This window comes from Hipposideros armiger, unplaced genomic scaffold, assembly GCF_001890085.2.
Source record: "Hipposideros armiger isolate ML-2016 unplaced genomic scaffold, ASM189008v1 scaffold_11, whole genome shotgun sequence".
In the NCBI taxonomy this organism is placed as follows: domain Eukaryota; kingdom Metazoa; phylum Chordata; class Mammalia; order Chiroptera; family Hipposideridae; genus Hipposideros; species Hipposideros armiger.
This window is the reverse complement of record NW_017731361.1, coordinates 8853231-8876624: the sequence shown is the minus strand read 5'-3', so window position 1 is coordinate 8876624 and position 23394 is coordinate 8853231. Positions and strand designations below refer to the sequence as shown.

At 41.1% G+C, this 23394-nt stretch overlaps 1 protein-coding gene across 2 annotated transcripts in view; it reads right to left on the bottom strand.

Moving 5' to 3' along the window:
• Positions 1–23394, bottom strand: part of STK32A (serine/threonine kinase 32A) — a 94464-nt gene that overhangs the window by 32648 nt on the left and 38422 nt on the right. For both annotated transcript variants that reach the window (XM_019661033.1, XM_019661027.1), the window contains exon 5: positions 16443–16616. In XM_019661033.1, the coding sequence (XP_019516578.1) occupies positions 16443–16616 (174 nt within the window). The remainder of the gene's footprint in view (positions 1–16442; positions 16617–23394) is intronic.

Here is a 23394-nt window from a genome sequence, read left to right as displayed (position 1 = left end):
AACGTGACTTCTGTGACCTAGCTCAGCCCTACAGCAATCAGACTATCTGTGAATAGGCCCAGCTGTCTGTCCAAAGACAGGACCTTCTGATGTGCAGCCGTGTTCATAAATACCATGTAGGCATTCTCCAAATCCAAAAATATCAATCTGATGGTAAAATATGAACCTCTTAAAAGCTTATCTATGAATGTGAAGGTGTTGGGCAAATTATTTGGTTCAACTATATTTGGAGGTCTCTTGCAACCTACAATACATATCATTAGCAGGTAGCTAATGAGTTCTCACTCACTGTAATTTATTATCCTTGGTGAGTTCAATGTCTGTGTGGACGGCACACCTAATACCTGAGCCTCTCCCTTCCCTGACTTTGCTTCAATGTTTTCACCTGTACCATCCAATTGTTTCTTTACCCCCATTCCCTCATTCATCCCTTGGCCATTACTGCAGCCTACCCCCTGACGGGAATGACCTTCTACCCAATACAGTTACCAAACAGGCATATCTAACACACACACCACCAAATTCTCAGAGAAAGGACACCTTTTCTGTAGTATTCAGCGCTGCAGCTTTCAGGCTTTTATCAAAGTGTCCAGGACACAGGAAGTACTGAAGTACAAGAAAATATTTGTGATGAAAATGAGTGAATCTGGTTCCTTGGCTTCTCAAACTTCTGGATTGACCCCTCCCCAAATTCTGTAGACCCCCTGTGAAATCATAGGCTGAAACTGTGCAGAAATCACTTCTTTATTATTCTCACTTTAATGTACAGTCACCCACTTACTACAAATGATCCATTTTTTTTTAGTTGGCCAACAGTGAATGCAGTACATCTGGCAGAGACAGAGAGTTGTTTTGGTTTGATTTTGTCTTTCTTTTGGTTGGTGTTCTTTTGTTTTTGCTGTTTTCTTCTCTTGGGGAAAAAAAGAAACACATGATTTATTATTCCAGAAGTTTGAATTCTGTAGAAATTCTTCATTGCATCTCGATTTGATGAACCAGGAAAGGCCAGGGCTGCCTGGGTCCGTTGATTCCTACTGTGGGAATTAGGAACAGCAGTGTGGGAATGACGGGCTCCCTGTGGCTGGGCCCAAGGCGGAACTGATATATCTGCTGTTCTCACTTGAATGACTTTACAAGACATTAGCAGAACTTAATAGGCTAATTACATCCCTTCACTGCACCTACCCTGGAATCAAGTTGCTCACCCTGAAATCTGATATGGGTATTGTGAGAACAGGGAACAAGAAAACCAGTGTATCCAAACCAAAATCAGCTTCTCCAGTGTCCCACAGCTTTTCTGACAGGTCCACGGTTTAGGTTTAATTCTTCGTTACAGAGTGTTCTAGATTGGGTGCTCTCCAAGTTCTGAGAGGGGGGGAAATATTATACTGATAATTCTATAATGTATTATTTAGGGTGTCACACAAAGGCTATTGATCCCATAAACAGATTTATGTTGGAAAAGAGTGAGGCAGGCGTGGGAGAGGGTGAGGGGAAATTGTAAGCAAAAACACACAGTTTGGAAGAAGAGGCAGAAGTGAACAGCTGTCAGGAATGGATTACTATAGACCAGGTATCATCTTCCATCTCTTTCTTACCAACTGGATGCTTCTCTTTTTTAAAAAGCTGAGAGATAATTGACCCATAACATTGTATTATTCAAGGTGGACACCAGAGTGATTCTGCATTTGTATATGTTTTGAAATGATCACCACAATCAGCCTAGTTAATATCCATCACCATCTACAGTTACAATTCTTTTTTCTCTTGTGATGAGAACTTTTAATATTTATTCTGTTAGCAACTTTCTGGCTACTTCGTTTGTTGTTTTTGTTCACCTCCAGCATTTCCCACAAGTTTGTTCAAAGGAATATGAGTTACAGAAGCCATTACAAGGAATTTAAGGGACTGGGGGCTTTTAGGCACTGCAGTGAATATTGCCTATATATCTAATTATATAAGATATAAAAATTAGATTATTGATTTAAGTAAATTAGTAAAATATGAAAATCATATAAGATATATATATATATATAATTACATATTTGCATATTCATTTTAGGCATACCTGGGTTTTCATGAATAGTTTCGCTTTTCACTTGTCATACCAATATACTAGATCCGATTCCATTATGTATCAATAAATAAGGTGATGAGGGCAGTGATTTTGCCACCATGAAAATGTTATACAGCATCCCTTGGTAAATTGTGCTGCTTTTCCCAGAGCGTTGCTCGGGACACCAGCACACTCGCCACGCCTTGCCTCCCTCAGGCGCCTTCTCCGATAGCTTCTGAGTTTCTCCTCAGTGGTCCATAACAGTTTAATTTATTTGCCCACCCTCTCAGCAAAACAAAAGCTAGATTGTTAGACACCCCCCTTCCAGAATCTCACTCTGCTCCAGTCCATACAGCTGCAGCAACTTATCAAGATGTTCACCCAACAAAGACACATGTCTTTGGTAGTGTGAGGAGGGGTGGTAGGGACCAGGTGTTAAAGGACCATCAGGTGAAAAAAGATTAAAATTCTTTGGTAAAGACCGGTTGAGGGAGTTACAAAAAACCATTTACGTCAAGATCTGGAGAAGAACTTCTTCATAGTCGTGACTTCCAAAGTTGGCAGGAACAACCTCAAAATTGGAAAATGTGACATGGATGTTGTCACAGAGGCTGAGTGAGGAGTGCAGCAGAGAGCAGCTTGCTGAGCTGGCCTTGAAAGCACCTCTGAGCCCTGACCCTCTGATTCACTGAGGCCTTCTTCTAAGGGGGGCTCCCTGAAGGCCAGTCCTCCTCACTGATTTATCTGAGGAAAACAGCAGTATGCACATTTCACCAACACACAAATGGTGACCTAAGGGTGCTGACTTGCCCACGATCACACAGCCCACAAATGGCAAGTATGGAACTTAAATTTCATGCTCTTTCCACTATCACTCACTTGTTTATTTTCTGTAGAATGGCAACTAGGTTCTAAAGTCAGCGTCTTTTTAATTGGCAGTGTCTGCCTGTGTTGATAAGGAAGGCCTCTGTGTTCGAGGAGGAAGAGGGCCAAGATTGATCAGCAATTCCTGCCACGGCCACAGAAAGAGGTGTTTGAGGAGGGCCGATAACATTATTTTTCAATCCGCTGTACTTGCCATGAGTAATGAGAATGGTTATAGCTACCATTTATTGTGCATGCTCCGGAAGGTATGTGGCAGGCATTTGAGAGACAGCATATCTTTTATTCCTCACAACAGCTCCATAACTTAGATGTTACACCCATTATTGCAGATGAAGAAGGTGTGGTTCAGAGTTTAAATTACAGCCATGTACCACATAACTACGTTTCTGTGAACGGTAGGCCACATATGTGATGGTGGTCCCATGAGACTATGCATATAGCCTAGGCATGCCGTAGAATACACCATCTAGATTAGTGTAAGTACACAATGACTAAATCATCTGATGACACATTTCTCAGAACATATCCCCATGCTTAAGTGGCGCATGACTCTACTTGTCCGAGATTCCATGACTAGTAATTGACAGAGCTGGGATTATGACCAAAGATTGTGAGGTGCATTTTTAGTTAAATCTCAAATATTTATATTTTACTTCCTTTAAGGAGAGCTAATAGCCTCACATACCCAGGGATCTGGTTCGAATCGGTCTGCAGCAAATTTAATTTGTTCTCACAGTTTCTATTGCATATTTGAAAATCATGTAGATTTGTAACTTTCTCTCCTATATCCACATATCTTTGAATATAAAAGTGAAGTTTCACGTTTCTTGCTGTGGAGTGAATCTGTTTTTCCAGGAAGGTGAGTCACACGTAGCCTGACATTACAGATCCCCGACAGCACAGTAGTACAGACATTCCATTTAGAAGTATGGCTGTATACCATGGTCCCAGGAGCGGTATTTTTAACCATCCTGCAGTCTTTGGAGGCGGCATTTTCTGATGACAAGGCTTCCTGCCTTGCAGTTTAGCATGAGTCGATGCTCATACTTTACCATTATTTCCTTGAATTTGGATTCACAGACAGAACCCTACCATATTTCCCCATGTATAAGACGCACCCTGTTTAGAAAAATTTGGGATCTAAAAATGGGTGTGTCTTATACAGAAGTTGTAGATTTTTTTTTACTTGCATTTCCCACTTTTTTCACTCTTGTTTTTGCGCTCATACAACCACTGTATAAGACACACCCAGTTTTTAGACCCCAAAGTTTTCAAAAAAGGGTGCGTCTTATACATGGGGAAATATGGTAGGTCACCTTTGTGCATTCTACCACTCAGGAGGCAAGGGCACAGAGTATTAGGGACCTGAGCCAAATCACTCAGCTGCAGAGACCAGCCTGAATTCAGGTCGCCTGGATCTTCCCCTCAACCCCACAATGTTTTACGTGAAGAAATGTACTAGTTAGAGGAAGGGAAAGAGTCCACAAAGTGCCAAGGAACCAAGAAGGAGCAAGATTAGTTGTGATCTGTTGAAGGTAATAGATAAACTGTTGTGAGATGGTTTTTTTATTTATTTTTTATTATTTTTAAATTAAAGAAGAGAATTCCATTAGAGGTGAAAAATAATTTGCTCCATTTGAACACGAGAACTAAAAGTATCCTCTCTAGCAGTAGGAAAAATAAACTTGCCACTTGAAAAATGAAACACATTAATTCTCCTAGGCACCAAGAGAATAATAGTAATACCAATAATAAATGAAGCTGAAAGAACATCTGAATCTTTCCAGAGCCAACTATGAACCCATTGGCTTTTAGAAGATGAGAGGACTTGTGTATGAGGCACGACAGAGGGTGCCAAAAAATATATATATACATATTTTAAGAAAGGAAAAAATAGTATTAAAATTGTAACACTCAATATATACCAATAACAAAAGATGAATACAAGTCATGTGCATACATTCTTTTTTTGGCATCCCTGGTATGTATGGCCAAAAAAAGAAAAGAAAGGAAAAGTTATAGGATAAAAGCAGCTAGTGTACACCCTAGAATGTTTTTGCTTTACCGTCTTCTAAGGACTATGAACTTGTATTATAATAAGGTACCAACACTGATTTTGTATGATGTGCCAGAAACCGTGCTAAATGTTTTACATGTATTATTTCACTGAATCCACCCCAAACCCTGGAGGTAAGTACGAATACTATCCCAATTTTACAGGTAATGAGACTGATTCTAGAGAGATAGGGCAACTTTATAAGCCACATAGCTCCTGCCTGGTGGCCCCAGGATGTAAGCATGGGCTGTGTAAATCCAGACCCCGGCTCTAACGCTGGGGAAGGTGACATAATGATGGGACTGCAGGTGGTTAAGTATGTGGCCATAAAGTCTAAAGCAGACAGAGGAAGGGGGCAGCCAGGGGAGACCTGACGTCAAGAACAGCAACCCTGTAGGAAGAAAAATAGAAGTTGGGCGCAAGGCAAAGAAATGCACGCTGACAAATAAGGTTTCTTGGCAGATTCTGCAGTCAAAGAGGGCTTGGGGAGGCATGTGTTAGTATAAGTTACTTAAATGAGCAACACTAAAGTGTGGAGATGGTGAGTTGGGGTTGGCATTAATTAGCATGTTGGGTTGAAATGGGTCTTGTTACAAGTGACGGAAAGCCTGACTTTACTGCCTTAAGCAAAGAGTGTTGCTATGTCGCCTGTGTGTGTTTTTGCATATATGTGTACATAAACACACCATATACTTTTTTTCTGTTTCTATATATTCATACAACCTAAAATTCATTATATATAAATACAGTATATAAAATGTACACATTACATATGTGTATACATTATATACGTATATAATGAGTATATATACATTACATATGCATATATAATGAGTTTTAGGTTGTATGACTATATTAGTACATAGAATAATGTTGGTAATTGTCTCAAGCACAAGTCTCTCTCTCTCTCTCTCTCTCTCTCTCTCTCACACACACACACACACACACACACACACACACTGCAGTCCATATGCTTTGGGGAAATCTACACCACCCCTGATTTTAGGAGAGGGTTCTATGACTCAGGCCTAAGCTAGTCAGAGCTGTCCCATCCCACAGCCCCAGTCATTGGTTCCAGGATGGGCCTATGACACAAATGAAGCCATTAAGTAGGAAGAAGAGTTATGCTGCGGGCTTCTGAGGAAGAAGCTTCCTTGCTGTCCTGGGGCTCAAAGGACTGAACGTGGAGTCCTGGGCGGTGGGCAGCTTTCTTGCAACCACCTAGAAGAAGAAGCCGAGGATGAAGTGACCACATGGAGAGCAGAGAAGGGAATGAGGGAACCCAGGTAGCTGGTGCTACTGCTGAGGTGCTGAATGAAGATAGCCTGCACGTCTGGCAGACATGTGGGTTTTCCCGGATCCTAAGATAATAAATCCCCTTTATTGTTTAAACCCATGTGACTTGGGTTTCCTGTAAAGAAGAGCAAAACTGTGTTTGGTAATATACTTCTGAGGTTCAGCCCCCTGAATCTGTACATTGAGGACAATAATAGGATCTGCTTTATAGGGTCGTTGTGTAGATTTAGTGAAATGATGCATGTAAAACTCTTAGTATAGCATCTGGCACATAGTAATTGTTCAACTTCACTTTCAGAAAACACTGAACAAATAGAAAGTGTCCAGGATAGGAAGAGCTAGATGGTGAGAAACTGATGATAAATTGAGAATGTTAAGTAATGAATAGTTGTTTTCAACAATCACTGAACCACTTTGATGCATTAACGATGAGAGATGCCACTGAAGGCAACCTGTGAAAATCCAGGAGAAGCTCTTCAAATGCTTTATTCCATATGATCCTCAAGCAGCTTCATGCAACACGTACAATTAGGATCCCTATTTCTAGGTGGGACCACTGAGGCACAGAGAGCTAATGTAACTGTGCCAGTGTCATCCACTATTGTTGGCAGAGTCAGGACTCTCTTCCTTATGTTGACCTGACACCAGGAGTGATTTTCAAAATACTTCACAAGGCACAAACACTGCCTGATCGGAACAGGGCACTGATCAGTAAGAATCCTGGAGGCCACTGATAAATGACCAGTAAGACAGTAGCAGCGGGTGACAACTCAATAGGAGCTTCATCTGACTCCAGGCCTTCGTAGAGCCCCAATGGGCAGCAGCAGAGCTATGAGGCCAATTGTAAGGCTTTTTCTTGCTGTAATGTCTGGAATAGCTAATGAATCCCATTCTCTACCATTTCCATCTTTATTTTCTTACCACTCCCCTTGAATACTGTATACCCTTATCTCCAAACTGCCCCCCTTTCTGGCTGGCTCTGTATTTTCACTGAAGCACAGATAATAAATAAGGTTGAGCTAGAGGACTGGCTTGAACATAGTAAGAGGGTCTGGCCTTGGTTCGCCTCCCTTCTGGCTTCTGGAACCAGTCTCCTCCTCTCTCACAGGTCCCAACAGGCCTGTGTTCAGCTCCAGGACATAACCATCTTGGAGCTGCTTGTCCCACCAGTGTTGGTGCAAATGCCACCTACTGCCTGGGTCTTCTTTGAGCACCATGCTAAGTAGCCTTTACCCCCAATCCCGTGCTGTCTTTAGATCCTTGCTTATTTCCCATAGAGCACTAAGCAGCCCATAACTAACACGGTTATGCAGGTATTTGGATCCTTGCCCCTTTTTTTATCTTCTCAACTGCACTGTAAGCTCTAAGGGGACAGAAACCATGTGGCCGGCACAGAAATAAGTGATCAATGCTATGTGTTAAAGGCCTAAACCCGACATAACGATGCATATGCTTTGTACTCAGATGTGTACTAGGCAAAGTAAAATTTAATTTGGACCAAGTCACAGCTTGCATATTAACGAAACTCTTAACCTTATGGAAATTATTAAAAGCTCAGGGCAGGCTAGTTAAACGTTAACCTGCACACAAGCAGTTCTTTGCCGTTTTCATCTGGGTTTTCACAAATGGGTGGCTTTGTGTGAAAAGCACTGTCTCAAAGCTCTTTTCAAGACTGCCTGATGCATAATACAAAGGAGGCAGAGTCTGCTGTTTTCACAATGTGTAACTCATGCTCATTCATTATTCGGTAGCTTGGGAGCAGGTGCTGAATAGAACATATCAACCTAATACCCTCATTACTTAACTGCCATTTGTTTTTGAGGCTCAAGTGGCCCTTCTGCTGTGGGAGTTAGAAAAAGAGAACATTGGCAAGTTACGGAAGAAAAGATTTACCAAAACAAAAAGACGGCATTTTTTTTTAACCACTCCATAGAAAATGGTAGCCTGAAACCAAAATCTATTCTATTATCCCATTGCAATAAACAGAAAATAGTATCAATATTTAACTTCTCTTTTAGACATTTAAAAGCAAAACAAAATACCTCGGACCACAGAAATGTTATTTAAAAAAGCCACAGATAGCTGAACTATTTCATCAAATCTAAAACACAAAAGCAAAGATAGCCTCCGGACAACATAAGCTAAATGACCACAAACTAAAGCTAATGGACTCGACTTGCTGAATATTCTCTAGCGTTAACCATCATTTTGCAAACAATTATAACAAGTTTCGTTGGGCAGTCTTCCATCCCATAATAAAGCAGTATATTCGGAGTGAAGGACAGAAGCTGCTCTGAGCAGCACTCGCTAGAGAAGGGGAGGTGGATGGATATCTTAGCGGATAAGAAAACTATAAAAACATACCGTATTAGTTTACTTGGGCTGCTATAACAAAGTACCACAAACCCAGTGACTTAAAAAATACAGCAACTCCAGAAATATATTGTCCCACAGTTCTGGAGGCTAGAAGTCCAAAATCACAGTATCAGCAGGGACCTGCTCCCCTGTAACCTGTAGGTGGGGATTCTCCCTTTTTTCCTAGCTTCTATTGGTTGGTTAGGCAATCCTTGGCTTCTTCCCAACCCTCTATGTTCACATGGAGTTCCTCCTGTGTCTCTTCACATCAGCTTCCCTCTGAGTACTTGTATGTCCATCTCTGTGTTCAGATATCCTCTTTTAATAAGGACACCAGTTACATTGGATTGGAAGCTTAATGAACTAAGGTTTATTTGATTACCTCTGTAAAGACCTTATTTCCTAATAAGGTCACATTCTGAGATAGTGGGGGTTAAGACATCAATGTATCTTTTTTCGGCTGGGACACAATTTAACCCATAACACCAACTAAAACTATGTATCTAAACTAACGTTTGTTGCTGTTGGGTAAACAGCACTAAATAGCTCATCTGACCTTGAGGATGTCTAAAAGTGAAACTAAGGGGACCTAATATGAAGAGATAGATGGTCTTTGAACCAGATGATCCTATGTTTGTATCTGGCCTTAGTATCCTAACTGTACACTGCTGGTCAAGTCGCTTAATGGTATTGTCGACTATCAAAAAAAGCAGTGTGTGCAAAATGCTAATACTACAGTGCTTGTTCTTGTTATTTGCATAATAAGTGATAGCTCTCTTTAACTCATTAAGAAAATGATATATATACTTTGTAGTAGAAATTAAATGGCTAAAATGTTGGTGAGCAGAAAGAAATAAACACCTTCAGGAATTAGAAAAACATCTTTCAAGATGACTCATTCCCACGGGGTTTCAGAAAGCCGGGGGGCCTCTGTGTTGGCAAATTCATTCATAAGGGGCTCATTTGTCACTCAGTGTTCATTGACTAAAATGATTAGCTGCAGAAAGATCTTATTTTTGCCTATGGATTATCTCAGGAAAAAAACAAACAAAAACAAAATGTGACTTCCTAGATACTACAGGGTGTGTGAGTCAAACTAAAAGGTGAAATCTCAGCCTGGAAGATCTCTGCCTGTAACAAACTACAGACCTTGGTTAAACCAAATCATTTCGGTTCACAACTGATTGCAAATAAGACCTTGATTAGTGAATGTGCTAAGAGCTGTTTCTCACACCTCTGACACATGCTATTTCGACCGCTCATTTCTGTCATGCAGCCTTCTTGGGGAGAATTGGATGTGTGGTAGAGAGCAATGAGATCCTACCAGGGCTGAGAAGAAATCACCTTAGGCACTTAGGTTTGAAACATTCCTGATCATTCGGTCACACTTCCTCACTTCTTCCTTGACAGGGAAGTTCAAGGCTACATTGAAGGTCATAGAGGAAACTGGTGCCAGATCCTGGCATAGTACAACTTCTTTAGAGGAAGTATGGTGGACAGGCTTTATGGCGACCCCAGCTCCTGATGTTCATGTCTTGTATAATCCCCACTTGTAATACGGTCCTTACAGATTTCTTCAGTCATTGATTTATTCAGCAACCACTGTGGGTTAGATTACGTACTGGGGATTCAAACATGAGGGATGTGTCGTCTCTTCCCATAATGGCTTCAGTTTAGGAGGGAGGGAATTTTATGAAGAACATTGCGATCCAAGGGCTATAATTAAAAGTATGTTCATGACTGTTGTGAAGAGTGTGCATATTGCACATAGCTCAGGATATACACATAACTGCTTATTTTCTTTACAGTACATGCCACAGAATTTAACACCTTCCTGATATGAGTTTTAAGTGTTTACTTGACTCCCTTTCACATTGGAGTATTACCAACTCTAGATGAAGGGGAGTCATCTGTCCTTTCACCATTGGAGGTCAGCACTGACAGCATTGTCTGGCAAACATGCTTAAAAATCAGTTTTTGAATGAATGTTTATGATACAAATGTTATTCCTCTTCACTGTCAAGATGCCGATTTCTAGAAGAATGATGGGAACTTCTCACAAGTAGTCATTGCAGTCCAAGAGGGCATGTGTGCAGACTAATTCCTATGAGCATCTTACAGAGGCTCTGAGATGAACCTGGGCATCCTAGTATTATAGCAAAGAAGACAAAGATGATGAATAAAAATACCACCCTGTCTGTTTTTGACAATCCATACATTTTCTTTTATTCTTACTTCAATGTATCTGTGATCAACTACAGATGGAATTTTTGTAACTCTTTTTGTTATACTGCATTTATTTACACAAATTGCCTAATTAGATTTTTATCTCCTTCCTATAGGAATTTAAAAGCAGTGAGTTATAACTTCATTAGCGTAGGAGTAATTCTTAGAAAAAGGAAGGAAAAATGAAACATCCTCCCAACTGATATTTTGAGCCAAGATGGCTTACTCTTTTTTTTTTAAAGATTTTATTGGGGAATTCAGGGAGGGGAACAGACAAGTTGCTGTCCTTTTGTTCTTCAGTCTAGTTGTGGAGGACGGTGCTTCACTGGCCCATGTTTGTATTGTGATCATTGCACTCTTCCCGGGTGAGGCAGATCGGTCGCCGGCCACTGGACGGCTGCTCACGGCGGCTGCTGGCCGCTCATGCTGGCTGCCAGCCACTCACGGTAGCTTATGGCAGTCCACTGCAGCCTACGCCATCGCAGGTGACTCACAGCAGCCCAGCTCCAGGTCGAGCTGTTGTTCACCATCTTAACTGTAGAGGGCGCAGCATCACTGGTCCTAATGCGGGATCCGAACTGGAGCTCTGCTGCTCAGAGCTGGCGTCCCAAGCCAGCTCTTAACCAACACGCCACTCGGTTGGCTTACTCTTTAACTGTCCTGTAGAATTCTTCTCAGTAACTTAAATTCATAATTGAATCTTCTTTAACATCCCACAAGGGAGAATACAAACTGTCTTTGGACTGTAACAATTACTTTGCATCACATTATTCACTGAAGAAACTGTGGCAATCCACAAATAAAATAGTACTACCCCACAGGAAGGATTGTAAGAGGTTTCATTTTTCTTACTTTTCTTTAAAAAAAGCAATTACGCTCAAGAGTTTGAGCTCTGAGCAATAGCGGTTCAAGTCCAGCCCGAGCTGAGCAGCCGCTTAGCTGCCAACAGGTAGCAGCATGGCTCAGCTTAAGAAAAAGAAAAAAAAAGCAATTAATCACTTTGTCCACATTTTAAAATCTTTATTCACTGATTGCATGTAAGGAAAGGGGAATATTGAAAAAGAAACTGGCCATAATTTGGAAACTAAAGCTGATTATGAAGCTGTACTCATAGAGAAATGTTTGACTTCTTAACTAACAAGGAAAGTGTCTAGCTGTATAATTCAAAATTAATGGTTATTCTGAAATCCTGTGTCTTTCACAAGTATATAGAAAAAGAAAGATTCTAAAATTGAGGAAAATTTGCTAAATATTCTACATATTTAGGAAAGTACAGAAAAAATTTCATATCTATGGATAAAAAAAAATCCACAAACAAAATTAAACAAAAACATTTATGTCTCACTTGGAATGTATGGCAGAAACAGGACCTATGGTGCTTAAAAAATAACTAGGCTAGATGTTGCTGGCAGGAAAGTGATTGCAAACAAAAACATTAATATTAAAACAGCCCATTCAATGTCATCACAGCGAGACAAATGAGTACTTTCACTCATTTAGCTCCAAGGACTGGACTCTCCTTCCTGCTTTGGCTATTAAAGTCCTTTTTAAACCCTCTGAGCTCTTAAGAAACTTCGTTTTGTTACCCGAAAGCACCTTCTCTGAAGTATTTTGGTCTTTCTCATGCAATTTAGCTTCTAGTTTTAGGCCATTCTGTCATTTGTTGGTTCCAGGCATACCGTCTTCACCAGTGCAGCGAGACTGTGGGAGCCTGAAGACAGGGGGTCATGCCATGCAAACCACGCCCTCCTCTGGGCTTCGGACTGTGATCAGTAAATATCCGTAAGGTGGAGAGTGGCTAAGAGCTCTGCCTTTCCTTCAAGGGATGCCTCACCTAATTCTTAGCTAAATTCCTTTCTGAACTAGACTTCCATCAACTGTAAAGTGGGACAATGACACCATCAGCCTCCTGGAGCTGTGGGCAGACTGCATGAGGTAATTGACAACAGTGTCTTAGCAGAGCGCCTGGTGTCCAGGAAACCCTCAGTAAACTGCAGCCTCCTGCTTCACACATCTTGGCTGACTGCTGTGGATCATTTTGAAAGTTCTACCAGGTCCAGAGGCAAAAATGTTTCCACTTTGAATTTAGGAAGTCACAGACTTGATAACTGCAGTTTTACCCAGAGGGTCTTTCCTTGTCTGGGGAACCTACTGCATTTGGTCAGTTCTTCTTCAGCCACACTTCAATATCTTTGATCTCAGGATGTGTCTTACAAGCCAGTCTTCTGAGTAGCTGAGAGATGTTTTGCTATCTTAGATTCAGTCAAATACAACATGAATTTGCTGATTCTTTTGAAGAAAGAGAATTACTCAGAAGCCTCCATGTCTTCTTCTGTATTGTTTTTCATGCTCTGACCCATGAGCCCCACCCTCAGAGTGTCACCATCTTTGTCCCTTAAATGCCTTAGACAAAGAGACTTAGAAAAATACTGCTTATTTTACCATGGACATGTTTTTTTAAGACGTTTGACACCAGTTCACATTGACACCACTTGAAATTGCTGTCTGGTGCTCTGAGAGCAGAAATCTGGGTATTAGAGCTCTCTCGCAATTAAACTGTGTATTTGGACGCCACTGTCTTGGAACGCGTTAGTCATGTTGATATACATCCTGATTTCCCCAGAACATTTTTGAGGTTTGCCTATTGTCCCAGCATAATTACTAACAGCAACTCCTTTATTCTCAGGAGCATGCTGGTTTGGATGATGAATTATATGGTTACCCAATGCGTAGGTCTAACATTTTGGGCTTTAATGCCCTATATTTTAATCTTGTCTTTGTTATTTGCAAGCGCAGGCTTCTAGTCAATCAGCCATTCATGTGGTTCAGGCAGTATTCATTCCTTCACATTTTTGCTGCACACTGACTATTTGTTAAAAAGCAAAAATACACATGGCCCTAACTCATGGAGTTTACAATTCAGTAGAGAAGAGCAACATTAAGGAGGTACACACCAAAAATGTCACAACTTATCAGAAAAGGTACAAGATGCCACGACTGCCTACAGAATACAGCACATGGGCAAGGGGATGGACTTGTAGGCAACAGAAATAAACCTGAACTGTTTTTTGGTCCGAAGAGGATGTCATTTTAACACAGTGTTCAAAACGTCACTGAGTTTGCCTTCCAGTCATTTGTCACGGTGAGGGGACACTTCAGAATAAAGAGGCCCTTCGGAAGACAGGCACGAAGTCACAATTGTGGGCATATAAAGGGCAAGGGACAGAAAGTTAATCCTTGGCTTATTAAAGTGACAATATGATGACAGGAGCTATGAAGAGTGAGGGAGAGAAGGACAGAACAATATTTGGTATTAGTAAGCTCCTTGAGGGTACTGATTGTATCAGGTTTCCTGTTTTGTTTTCTTTTGTTTTTCCTCCTGAACTACTTTTGGAACACAGTTCTAAGCACACCATAAAAATGCTCAGAGCATCTTGACTTGTGACGACAGGGCAAGTGAAGCCCAGAGACAGAAGACACAGAACCCAGATTCGAACAGAGCAACAAGGTTAAAAGGCAGTGCCGATTTCCCATGGTTCCTGTCTCCTTTCTGAGCTCTAATATGTCAGCAACCAAGACAGACTGCGGGGTGGCAGTTCGGCTCTGAGAGGGACTCTGTAGGCTACACTTATGAAAAGTTCTCCTCAGAAAGGACCGTGGGAGACCAGAAACCAGTATGGGAGCCAGTGTGAGGGAAAGGATGTTTGTGAACAGGATTTCTAGTTATTGACAAAACACCAGGTGTGTAAATTTACTTCTGAGATGCTGCATCATGATTCACTGATCTCCGAGTACTTTCCATTTATCTGTTGCCTGAAGAGCACATTTCCAATACAAACATGCCTTTCCAAAGACAGGAAATTAAATAATAGCTTTGTAAGTGTACAGAGCCAAGGCCAGAGAGAGAGAGAGAGAGACAGAGAGAGAGAGAGAGAGATTGGTCCATGTTGCCTGCATAGAGAATCTATAAATTATGATGCTATATCATCTTCCACAGGCTCTGCAGTAATCCAGATAAATTCCACATAAATGTCAACCAGTGGCAGGCAAACATTTTATCTAGCCAAATTTTTACTAAATGAGACATAATTGTACTTAAAAACTCAGCAAATTCTTTGAGGATTAGAGATGACAGCGGCAGTCACATATGTTGATTTTTCATTTAATGATGTATCATTAATGTATATATTTCACATGTCCCAATGCAAGTTGGGGCAGTAGACGGAACTCTGACTCTAGGATCAGCGATAACTAGGCTTAAATCCTGGCAACGCCATTTGTGAGCTGCCCTTGGCAAATCTTTGAGCCACAGATTTCTCATTTGTATAGTGATAGGAGATACTATAGTGAAATGGGGAGTTTTGGGTTTTGAGAATTTAATAACATGAAAGTACTTAGCAGCATCTGGCATGTAATAAGTCATCAGTAAATAGTAGTTGATTTGATGGTTATTAGGTTCAAAATTCTTATAAATAACCTGGATGATAATTCAATGTATCCTAGTCATAGTTTTTTCATATTTAATATTGGTCTAGCTACATCTGCTCTGTTCACTTATCTCAAAGACCAAGTGAGATACCCTGTAGGAAATCATCATTAAAGCTACCAGCTTCTTTACAAATGTAGCATATGATCTTTTCCTCTCTATTGTCTGTTTGGGTTTATAGCTACTTGTGTTATAGGTGACCCTTAAACAACTGTGCAGGTCCACTTAATACATGGATTTTTCTCAGTCAACACACAGTCAGCCTTCAGCATCTCTGGGTTTGGCATTTGCAGATTCAATCAACCATGTTTTGCAAACAGTATTTTCGATCCATGGTTGGGGATCCTGGATGTAGAGAGCTGACTCTATGAATTGTTCTGTGCCGTTTTATATAAGAGATTTGCGAACCCATGGATTTTAGTATCTGCGCGGGTCCTGGGACCATCCCCTGAAGATACCGAGGAGCAATTGTAGTTGTTTCTGGGGAGTCAAAAGTTATATGTGGATTTTCAACTGAGTGGGAGAGAGATCAATGCTCCTAATTCCCACATTGTTCAAAGCTCAACTGTATTTGCCTGTCTGTATCTAACACACATGCTCCAAGTGAAGGAGCCATGTTGCTTTTGCTGACTTGTATCTGTAGCACACACAGCAGGAACTTGATATAGGGGGATGACAGGCAGGTGTTAGGACTCAAGCTTTCTCCCAGTTTTCATCCTTACCACTCCATTTTTTTCCCTTTATCAACATCCTTCATTTCTAGTTGAATTAATTCATTTAATATTCATTAAGTTCCTATATGTCACCTTTTCTCCTCTTTAGGCTTAGTGATAAGATAGCACCAATCTTCATTGATTATGGTCTTGTTCTTAACTAATTGTAATCTTGGGTACAGTGTGCTTAGTTTTTTGTTTTTTGTTTTTTTATCTGCAAAATAAGGACAATAATCTTCCCTTAAGGGGCTGTTGTGAGAACTAGGTGAGGATTAAATATTATGTTCAACAAGGACCTGTTGAAAGCAGCAGGCTGTGAATTCTGTCCTGTGCACTCAATCCAAGGCTGTGCCCTTGGACTTGACCGACCTGTGAATGATGCGCTGGCTCTGCAGGTAGTCCAGGGCCATGGCCAGCTCACAGATGAAGAGCTTCACAGTGTCTTCCTGGAAGCGGACGTTTTGTTGCAGGTGATAACGCAGGTCCCCGCCCAGCAGGAGGTCCACCACCATGAACATGTCTTCCTCATCTTGGAATGAGTACCTGGAACACAATTAGACATGGACATGTATATAATTCATTCACACACCAGAGAGTCCTAGAGGCAAAGGATACCCTACAGACCACAACAAAGACTTGGTGAGCTGAGACGTCAAGCTTTGGGAGTAGATAGTCTATCACTAGCTCTACGACCCTATAGCCCTCAGTTTCCACATGTATAAGGTGGGAATGGTAAGGATATCTACCACATTTGAGTAAAGAATAAAGTATAATACCTAAGTCATGCCCAGCATATAGCAAGTACTCATTAACTGTTACCTGAGAGCTCTACAGCCTGAGAAATGAAGCAAACCCCATTTATTCACTTATTAACGATCAGATCCTCTCCACGTTGTTGCAGGAGGTGTCCATAAAATACGAATTACGAGACCTCCTTGAGCCATAATATGCCCATTTTTCTATGCTAACAACTTCATTGCCCGGCAACATTATGACAAATCATGTATCACCTTAATGATAAGAAAAAGATACAAAAGGGGCAATAAAGAAAAAGTGCACAGCACAAGGAAGTAATTCACTCAGTCTTTGGGATGGGGCGGTAAGGGAAAGCTTCTCAGCAGAAACCTGATCTCAATTTTGAAGGATGGTGACAATAATAAGTAAAAAAATAAAGCTAATACTAGATGTTTCTGCCGAGCGCCTTCCCTGGGACAGCCTTTGGAGCAGCGTACACACAGTGTTACCCGCGTCACCCCACAATGCTGCTCTTCTGCTCCCACTTTACGAATGAGGAAATCAAGGCCCAGTGAAGTTTAATCGTTGAACTCAAGGGTTCTACAGATCCAAAAGTCAGATTTGAGAGAGAACATAGCACGTGTTCAGCATAGACATGGAAAAGAACAGAGTGTGAGTGTGGAAAGGAAACAGTTTGGGTTTGGTGGACCAACAGATAGAACAGGGACGCTTGAGCCTGGAGAGGAAGGCAGAGGGCAGAGCCCATGAGAGGAGCTCATTCAGAGTCTGCAGGTGTCAGGGAGACATCGCAAAAGCTGAATGAACGATCAGACATGGGCTTCACACTTGAAGGAGCATGGGGCGGAGGGACCGGAAGAGGAAAGGCGCCCCAGGAGAGCAGAAGTGGCTTCTGCTGCTTGCAAAGAGCCTCCTGTAAAAAATGCATTTCTGCTGCTTGGATTTGCTTTGCTTCCCTCCAAGCAGAGACGTGACTTCTAGTCACAACAGAGCTCTCCGTATCAACGCTGTTTTGACATGTTTCTTTTGATATCATGTCACTGAGATCACATTTCAGAGTTTTACTTGAATTCAAGAATGAAGTGCCTGTAAGCAGTGGCCAGGGATGCACACCAATTCCTAGTGACAAATTCTTTGCTTAGGAAACAAATGTAGATCAGTAATAGGAGAACTGCACTTGGTACATTTTCTTCTTTATAGTGATCACTGTGCTAAAGGACAGGGAGGGGACTTCCAAGCAAAAGAACAAGAAATTCCATGAAGCCTTAATCTGAGGCAGTAACATTCTAATGAAGACTAACTGTCCTTGATGTCTCCTTGTTCACTAAGTAAAATAGCGTTTACCACTTAAGACTGAGTCACACAGAAGATGGCAGCAGTTAAGCTCTTGGAATTCAGACAGAAGACAGGAAGTGCTTTGTAAAAATCTGAGAAAGGCATCTTTGGTATTATTGCCTTTTTGGAAATGATATGCATGTTGATGCAGTAACAGTCGTCTCTGCCATAGGTTGAATGGGCGTCAGGGACGGTGCCTATACCTGGACTATTGGGTTCGCAGTCCTTCCAACTGCACCACTACAAAGTATATTCATTGTGTTTTAGAGGGCTTTCGGCAAGCAACAAGATGCTAATTACTATGTAGTCATGCCTGGGACCTGTTGCACATTAGGCGCCTCTCAGCTATTATAACCGAAACATGATTGCTCATGGGATGTAGCAAGGTCTTTTGGGATGGCCAGCAGATGGGGTAGGGATGGTGTGGTGGGTGAGGATTGGGTGGGAGAAGAGAGTGCTGACTCTAAACATATCTAGATGCCAATGGAAACGACCTACATAGACTGGGTTACGATGCAGAGCAGCTGTGGCTGAGTTCAGCTCCCCACAGGAGGCAGGTGGAGGGCAGAAACCTGTGACAGCCCAGAGGACTCTCTCCCATGACTCCACCTAATTCTAAGGGGGCACAAGGGTTTTATTAAACTCACCCTGAATGAACAAGCGTTTTTACTGGGACTTGGGTTAAGCTATTTTTATTGAAAGAACAGGTTGGAAAAGGTGTCCATCCTAGCAAGATAACAACAATGTTCAACCACGCAGGGGATTACTAATCAAAGAAAGAAAAGGCAAGGCAAGAAGCAACATGCTCCCCTTGCCCAGTATGAATATAAATTGATTTAATTGTGGAGGTAGGTTTGGCTGTTAAAAATCATCTTTCTTCTTCAGCACATCACATCTGAAACCCTCTATCTCAGATCTTAGACTCTCAGAGGGAAGATAAGTACTTTATTTTCCAGAACTATACCCAGTAAAATACGTGGGTATAACACAGTTTGGTGGTAACTAGAATATGCACGTTCATATCATAATCTGATTTTTTTTTAATTAAAAGAGTAAGAGCTTTTTGTACCTCGGCCATTTATCACTTAGACTCACGGTTGCATTTCCATCACTTGTTTTTTTTGGTACGCTATATTGTGGCTTATTGATTGCTTAGTAGACAGCTCCAATTAACAAGTCTGGTCGCAGTGCATATGAAATGCATTGGAAAGTATGTCCAGTAGGAGGGGAAATAAGTAACAAAAGACCACCACCCTGCCCCACCCTACTCCATCACCTTTGACCCAGACCATTACAATAGGCTATTTATAGCTCCCTCTGTATAATCTGGGACCGCTGCAATCCAGTCTACGCACCACAGTTATATGTGTAAAATGTGAGTCTTATGTTACTCAGCCTTGTAAAACCTTTCACCTTTTTCCATGCTCTACAGGACCCTGTATGATCAGGCCCTGTTTACTTTCCCAGGCTTATCTTGACTATCTTTTCCTTTCATTCCTCAACTAGCAGCTCATGCCGCCCCTCCAGCTTTAGAAGCTTGTGATGTGGTGTGACCTGCGCCTGCACTCACAGTGCTGTCCACTGCCTGGTTATTTCCTATTCGTCTTTCAGTCTCAGCCCCTGAATCGTTTCTCTCGCTCTAGATTAAATCATGGCTCCCTGTTATGTACAGTGCCATATTCTGATTCACAGACTTGATCATAATTTGAAAATATTTTCCTGTGTGCTTTCGGAGTAACTGCTTTTATCCCCACTATGCTACCAGAATGCATGCTTGCTTTTACTCATCCTCGACTCCTCAGGGCCTGTACACCGTCTCAAATGTATACTCTACAAATGGTTGTAAAAAAGAAAGAATAAATGAATAAATGACTTAAAGAAAGAAAAGAGAAAAGCAAGGTTAAAACACAAGTTTTGGGTGGGTCTTTTATACATTCCATAGGTTCTAGCTTTAGAAATTGCCATGGTTACCAAATAAGTTCTAATAAGTCACTTAAATACTTGAAGCTGTTTCAAGGAGGCCATCTTGAGATAAATCTGAATCTGAGCCTTGGACGAGATCTAGAATATTCTCCAATGCAGTGATTTTCAAATTGTGGCTCAAAGCCCATTAAGGGATTGTGAAATCAATTTGGCTGGCCCTGACAAGCACTTGTTTTTCAAACAAATAAAATAGATGGAATAACATAGAATATATGCTATTAAAACATGTAAGGCTAAAGATTATGAAACTTTTGTCTGTGTGAATATAATGTGTGTCTGTCTCTGTGAGTATATCTACTGGGTTGTGATGAAAAATAGCTTTCTCCCTAGGGCAGTGGTTCTCAACCTGTGGATCGCGACCCCTTTGGGGGTTGAACGACCCTTTCACAGGGGTCACCGGGTACTCGTATGTGGGCGTATCTGCATGTGGGCCTGAAGATGGATAGAGGAGCGGTGTTTCGGTTCCTAAGACCATTGAAAATATGTGTTTTCCGATGGTCTTAGGCGACCCCTGTGAAAGGTTGAGAACCGCCGCCCTAGGGGCTGCAGTAAAAAAAACGACAACACGAGAGCAACCCGCTGCCTCTTCCTGCACCTGTTGTGCCAAATCCTCTTCAGACTCGACCTGAGCAAGGGTCAGCTCTCATATCTCCATCTAGCAAAGCAAGGGAAATGCATGACTCATATTAATTATTGCTTCTAAAAGCTCTTCGGTTTTGGAGGAAAAAAGCATTGATTGATTCACTTAAGGAAAATACAAGTGGAAAACACACAGGCTTCAGACAGGCCTGGGTTTAAGAATCACATGTGAATTTAGAGCAAGTCTCTTCAGGGAAACAAACTCAGAGTGATTATCTGTACGTTGGGAATAATTTCATGCACCATGTTGCAACATTAGATATAATGTTTGTAAAGTAATTAGCACAAAGCATTGGCACATAGCATAATGTGAAAATCTTGGCCTTGAAGCCAGACTGCTTGTGTGTGCAAATCCCAGGTCTGCCCTTTAACATCTTTATAATTGGAGTGAGTTATTATATATAAGCCCTCAGCCTCCTCATCTCCAATGGCACATGCCTCTTAGGGCTATTGGGGAGATTAAGTGACATACAACGTTGTGTGTCAAATTTATTTCAACAAAAAAGGAATAAAAATAATTTTTGTCGTCTCATCAGGAAAGGAACTACCACAGATAAGTCAGCTTCTAATCTGTATAAATTATCTAGACTAAGAAATGTCATCTAATACTCAAGGGTCACACTTCCCTGATTGTTCCTTAAATTTACCTTAAAATTTTTTTTTAATTCACGATCCCCTGACCAACTCTTCTTTTATTCCTAGTAATTTTGTGTTGAAAACATCAAATCATTTTCCTTGTGTGTCTAGCATTTCCACAGTCTGAATTTTGTGATTGCTTTCATGCTGTGTCTTTTTTATAATATGTGTTCCACTTTGTGAAAATTGGTCAAATCTTGAGGCTTGCTCAGATTCAGGTTTGATTTTTTGGTGGAAAGGCTACTGTACAGATGATTGTGTGTTCTTTGATCAGGAGGTATGTAATTAATAAGTCTATCTTTTCATGGTGTTATCAGCCATTCATCATCAGAGTGCCTAGATCCAAAAATTCCTTAGGTGTTGTGACATTTGAATTCTATCATTTCTCCTTTTAGCTGGAGTACTTTTATAAAGAAAAAATGGCTTTCATCAATTATTGGGTAACACATAGGTGCAGTTTTTATAGGAAAGGTGAAACAATTGCTTATGTCTTTCTTTTATTTGCCGCTTTTCAAAATGATTTGTTGGATTCCTAGACTCCTCCAAAAGGAATCAGAAAGTTTTTAAAAAAATAATAATTCATAGGTTTGATGTTATTGTCCTTGTTGATGCTAGTTGGATAAGTTGGATCATATGTTATTTTGAAATGAACTTAGTAGGTTTTGATAACTTTATGACTTTCTGATATGAAAAGATACTTTGGCTATCTTGTACATTTCTTCTTCCAGACTATCTGAGTGATAGAAGTGTTTGCCGCAATCTGGTTACTATTGTTACTAGGTTTGTTTTCAGTGCACAGAGATAGAAATAAAGATATTTGATATGAGTAAAGGTATAATGTACATATACATACATAAATGTAAGCTAGATAAATAGATCATAAGTTCATAATGATACTAAACCTGTTCTTGATTGAAGGACATTCAGGATTTTGCAGTCTTTTGCTATCACTGATGGTGTAACTGTGAAAAACTTTATGCATATGTTTTTTTGTGCTCTGTCCAGTCTAACTTTGGTGTATTGAGAAGTGGGTTCCCTAAGATAAAGAGCTGTTAAAACAACAGGTAAATGCATATGTAGTTCTTGCTCAGTGTATCTCCATAGAGGGAGCATCGTTTTAGATTTTCAACAGCAATCTATGAGAGTGCCTGTTTCCCCACATTCTCTCTCTAGAGTATGTTGACAAAGTTCTAGAAGGTTTTATTTATTTATTTATTTATTTATTTATTTATTTTTATTGGGGAATTGGGGGGATGGGAACAGCGCTGGGGAATTGGGGGAAGGGGAACAGACAAGTTGCTGTCGTTTTGTTCTTCAGTCTAGTTGTGGAGGACATTGCTTCACTGGCCCAAGTTGGCACCATCATTGCGCTCTTCCCGGGCGAGCAGATCAGTCGCCAGCTTCTGGGCAGCCGCTCGCGGGGGCTTGAGGGCTGCTCACGCTGGCTGCTGGCTACACACGGTAGCCCATGGCAACCCACTGCAGCAGGGGCTGCAGCCTACGCCGCCAACTCACAGCAACCCAGCTGTAGGTTGAGCTGTTGTTCAGCATCTTAGCTGTAAAGGACAGTGTCACTGGCCCTCATATGTGGGATCCAAACCGGGGCCCTCTGGCGTCTCAAGCCAGTTCTTAACCATCGCGCCACTTGGCCGGCCCCCAGAAGGTTTTAACTTCAGAAAAGCCCAATCTTACAGCAAGAACACTTGAAACTTGTATAGTACGTTTTCTCTGTCTCCTAAGTAGCCTTATACAATTCTCCAAGGATAAAACACACCTTAAATGCCCTCAAGAAAACACACAGAAATTATCTTATCCATTTTTGTGTATCTTGTGTGTGTGTCCAAGTGAAACACCCACATATCTAAAATTCATACACATGGATAAATTAGAGTTTATGTATACCTTTTTGGCAATGGGTAGAATGGATTTGAGGGAACTACCATATAATAGTTATGATAGATGATCTTTTAAACTT